At 41.4% G+C, this 5,000-nt stretch overlaps 1 protein-coding gene across 1 annotated transcript in view; it reads right to left on the bottom strand.

Moving 5' to 3' along the window:
* The window catches only part of gcgrb (glucagon receptor b), an 85,656-nt gene that overhangs the window by 19,184 nt on the left and 61,472 nt on the right, over nucleotides 1–5,000 (bottom strand). Inside the window, exon 4 of the mRNA XM_076286060.1 lies at nucleotides 1,304–1,411. Within this exon, the coding sequence (XP_076142175.1) occupies nucleotides 1,304–1,411 (108 nt within the window). The remainder of the gene's footprint in view (nucleotides 1–1,303; nucleotides 1,412–5,000) is intronic.

Genomic DNA, 5,000 nt, shown 5'->3' with positions numbered 1-5,000 from the left:
GGGTCTGAGAGCCGCAGAGAGAATAGGAGCCATGAGATTAGTCATGGTGTCTCATGATGAAGTTCCTTGTTTGCTCTCTCCCCCCCTTCTCTCTCTCTCTCTCTCTCTCTCTTTCTCTCTCTATCTCTCTCTCTCTCTGTCTCCTGTCTCTTTTTTTTCTCTCTCTTTTTTTCATGGTGTCTCATGGTGGTGTGTTTATCAACTGGAGAGTCCCTTATTTGCACTCTCTCTCTCTCTCTTGTTTTTTTCTTTCTATGTGTCTTTTTCTTCTGTATATACTGTATCTTGTGTTGCTGTACTGATTAATTCAGCTGTATAAAGACAAACAAAACTAACTCCTAAACTTGCCGAACTCCCACAGAGTCCAGATTGCCTTTATCTCTCTCCTTCTCTCTCTCTCTCACACACACACACACACAAACACACACACACACACACACACACACACACACATACACACACTCTCTCTCTCTCTCTCTCTCTCTCTCTCTCTCTCTCTCACACAAACTCTCTCCCTCTATCTGTCTCTTGTAGTGATTAGTGTTGTAAGTCTAACTAATGACTGTTTGCCTCCCAATCTCAGTGCAGACAAGATGTAATTTTCTCTCCAAATTTGTCTGTTCTTTACTTCTGCCCTCCCTTGTTATCTCTTTATATTATTTTATGTGATCCCTCGTTCCCTCATCCTGCTCTCTCTTTCTGGCAGGCCTATTATCTTCTATCACCATCGCTCTTGATTTTGGTGTGTGTGTGTGTGTGTGTGTGTGTGTGTGTGTGTGTGTGTGTGTGTGTGTTTGTGTGTGTGTGTGTGTGTGTCAGTGGTAATTGTGATCACTTTCAGAGGATCAGTAGTTTTCTACAAGGCCAAACTGCAATGTAATTTCACTAAGTGTGCAATGACTTCTCGTGAAATGTGACTTTTGTGTTGATCTGACTCCTATGCATTTAAATGTCAAGAAGATAGACCTTAGATCAAGAGGGTTGTTCACACACACCCACACCCACAAGCACACACACACACACACACACACACACACACACACAAACACCATACATGCACACACACACACACACACACACACACACACACACACACACACACACACACAAACACCATACATGCACACTTTGACATGCTAATAAAGCTTTTCTCTCTCTCTCCTACAATCTCTCTCTCTCTCTCCTACTATCTCTCTCGCTCTCTCTCACACACACATACAAAAACACACACACACACACACACACACACACACACACACACACACACACACACACACACACACACACACACACACACACACACCTTTGTGGTACCAGGGGAGGTACCAGGGACAGGAGACGTTGACGGTGGTGCCGGGGACGCCATCAGGCCAGCAGGCGTACTGGTCAAACGTCCTGTTACACACGAGGCCTGCACACAGAGACACAGAGACGTCCTGTTACACACGAGGCCTGCACACAGAGACAAGGGAGAGCAGGACAGGGCGGCAGATGGAGTGATGCAGAGACATGAGGGACAGAGAGAAAGAGAGAGAGAGAGAGAGAGAGAGAGAGAGAGAGAGAGAGAGAGAGAGAGAGAGAGAGAGAGACCGAGGGGAGATAGAGGGGAGATGGGGGGAGGCATAGACATGAGGGACGGAGAGAAATAGAGAGAGAGAGAGAGGGAGAGAGAGGGACCGAGGGGAGATGGAGGGAGGCATAGACATGAGGGACAGAGAGAAAGAGAGAGAGATAGAGGGACAGAGGGCAGATAGAGGGGAGATGGAGGGAGGCATAGACATGAGGGACAAAGAGAAAGAGAGAGAGATAGAGGGACAGAGGGCAGATAGAGTGGAGATGGAGGGAGGCAGAGACATAAAGGATGGAGAGAAAGAGAGAGAGATTGAGGGACAGAGGGGAGATGGAGGGATGCATAGACATGACATGAGGGATAGAGAGAAAGAGAGAGAGATTGAGGGACAGAGGGGAGATGAAGGGATGCATAGACATGACATGAGGGATAGAGATAAAGAGAGAGAGATTGAGGGACAGGTGAGAGATGGAGGGTGGCAGAGAGACAGACAGAGAGTTGAGCAACAAAGATAGTTAGGGAAGGGAGAGGTAGAGAAAGGAGAGATGGAGAGAAAGAAAGAAAGACGAAGTGAGATACAGTTACAGGGGAAAAGCAGAGAAATAGACAGAGCAAGATATAGTTACATTTTACACTGATATAGTATATATAGTATATATACTCTTTTGATCCCGTGAGGGATATTTGGTCTCTGCATTTAACCCAATCCGTGAATTAGTGAAACACAGCACACAGTGAGGTGAAGCACACACTAATCCCGGTGCAGTGAGCTGCCTGCAACAACAGCGGTGCTTAGGGAGCAGTGAGGGGTTAGGTGCCTTGCTCAAGGGCACTTCAGCCGCGGCCCACTGGTCGGGGCTCAAACCGGCAACCCTCCGGTTACAAGTCCAGAGTGCTAACCAGTGTACAGTATAAAAGGCACATAATAGGTTGATGTGAGAGTGATCTTTGCGTTCATGGGATTAAGGTGACCATTACATTCCTATTCTTTGCTCTAGTTTACTAACAGGAGTGTCACGAATATAGTCACAGTCAAGCTGTCCGTGGCTGACTGTTTAACTAAGTTCGGCAAGCTTACCTTTATATGTCATAACATCAACTAAACATGTCACACCTTAATTTTATTACTTGTAATAGGAACGTATTTCCTTCTACAACTAGGTGAGATAATTGACTATGTATACCATGATGTATACTGAAGTTCCACAGTTAGCTAGCTAGCAAGCTAACCGTTTTACATTGGCGATTATGGTAAGTGTTAGCTATGACCTAAATATGTCCTCAACATTGGGGTATTGGAAACTAATTAGGTTGGTAATGTGCATAGTTTTGGCATGAGTCAGTTACATATATATATATATATATATATATATATATATATATATTAGGGCTGTCAAAATAACTGATTAATTTCAATTAATTAATTTGAGAAAAAATAACTGATTAAAAAAATTAGTGCAGATTAATCGATTCCATTTGACCCCGAGCCGTTCAAGTCAGTAAAAATTAGACTGTGAAATGAAGGAGAGGGAAGAAAACGTGCTGCCTGGATCATTGATTGGAACATTTACTTTTAAAAAACGGCCTGATGGTGTTGAAAATAAAGTCCTCTGAAATGTCTGCAGCAAGGATTTTGCATATCACCGGAGTTCATCAACTCTATAGTCGCACATCAATGCAAAGAAATAAGTGTTGACATTAACACACAGGGGAGTGTTAATTTATTTTCATTGTGTCCCCTAGGTTATATCTGTGGCCTGAAATGCCTTGTATGTGAAAAAAAAAAAACTTCTTCCCGAAGCACTTTTGAATTTATTTCCTCAGGATATTAGGTCATATCATAGATTATCATGGCAATTATTTGAACAGTGAAAATAATAATAAAAGAGTTTTTGAACTTTAATGTCACTAATGCTGACTAATCAATGATTCATTTGAATTTAAATATTTAAAATACTTTCACAGCAAAAATTATATATGCGATTAATTTAGATTAAAGGAGAATTCAGATTCCAAAAATAATTCAGTGGAAATGCATGGATTCCAGTTGCTGCTACTGGAAGAAACTGGAATCCATGCATTTCCACTGAATTATTTTAGGAATCTGATCCCTTATCATACCTGTTCATTCTTACTCGTCGCTCGACTTATCGTGACTAAATTCAAGATGGCTGCAAACGCTAAACTTCGTGAAGATACTGTCTGTATAAATCGTCTTGTAAGTAAACTACCAGTGCTTTTTCAAAGTTCTCAATGTCTCGTTTTAAATGTCAGGGCCCTCGGAAGTCTACCAATAAAGTGTGGAGATACATTGAGCCTCGTAAATGGTGTAAAACAGTGATTTATTTGCATGGCTAGCCCGATGCCGAAGCACCACAATTGAAAAAGCTGTTGGTAGCATCGGCTAACTAGCGCCAGATTTTGGAGTGCAGGGGACAAGCCGAGATGGGCTATGAGAAATACGTTCACACTCGGTATCATGTTTCAATACACTTTAGGTCAATATCACACCGGAATTCTCCTTTAATTAATCACAGAGTATGTAATTAATTAGATTATTTTTTTTAATCGATTGACAGCCCTAATATATATATATATATATATATATATTTCTTTATAACTGTTGTGCTACGTCCTAAATAGATGTAGATGTAACGTGTGACTCCTTGTTGTCTTTCCCATTGGAATCAATGATATAATGCTAGCTTGCTTTCCCCTAGAACGGAGCGTGATGCAGATACATTTCTCTTTATGATGACATGCCGTTAGTACGTATATAAACAGACACAACATTTTCATTCAGAATAGTTTATTCGGAATGATAAACAAACAGTCCATGTAAACCCACCTAGTGATCACTTGAATGGACCACTTTTTCAATCACAATGTGTAAATTCTTTACTCTGTAGTGGAATACAGTTTGACCCTCCCATCACATCCTGTGTACTATTATTTGATTGTGCATTTTTTATTTATTTATTTATTTATTTATTTATTTATTTATTTATTTATTTATTTATTTGGGGAGGGGGGGTTCTGCCCTTATTGATACAGGACAGTGCAAAGTGACAGGAAGATGCTGTTGGTCAATTCCAAAGAAATAAATGTCCATGCTGGATTAGCGATTGTATTTGCGTGCCCGTGTTTTAGGGACATTGAAAATGGGCTTCAATGGCCTCTTGGCCAGACGGACAGCAGAGTAGAGTAAATCCCAAATTTGCCAAAGGTTCGTATGGATATTGACTTGCATGAACAGTTAAAAGTACAGTGTGAGCACAGCAATTGCTTCCTATTGAAATTTATAATGTGAGCTACCATATCATATGTGACTAAAACCCACACACTCACACACTCTCTCTCTCTCACACACACACACACACACACACACACACACACACACACACACACACACACACACACACACACACAC

The sequence above is a fragment of the Alosa pseudoharengus genome, unplaced genomic scaffold, assembly GCF_046254945.1.
Source record: "Alosa pseudoharengus isolate Yale_2024_CS ecotype anadromous, Long Island Sound unplaced genomic scaffold, YU_APseudo_1.1 YU_APseudo_1.1_scf_1, whole genome shotgun sequence".
NCBI classification, from domain to species: Eukaryota; Metazoa; Chordata; class Actinopteri; order Clupeiformes; family Clupeidae; genus Alosa; species Alosa pseudoharengus.
Note: the sequence above shows the minus strand (reverse complement) of the source record. Positions and strands in the feature narration are given on the sequence as shown.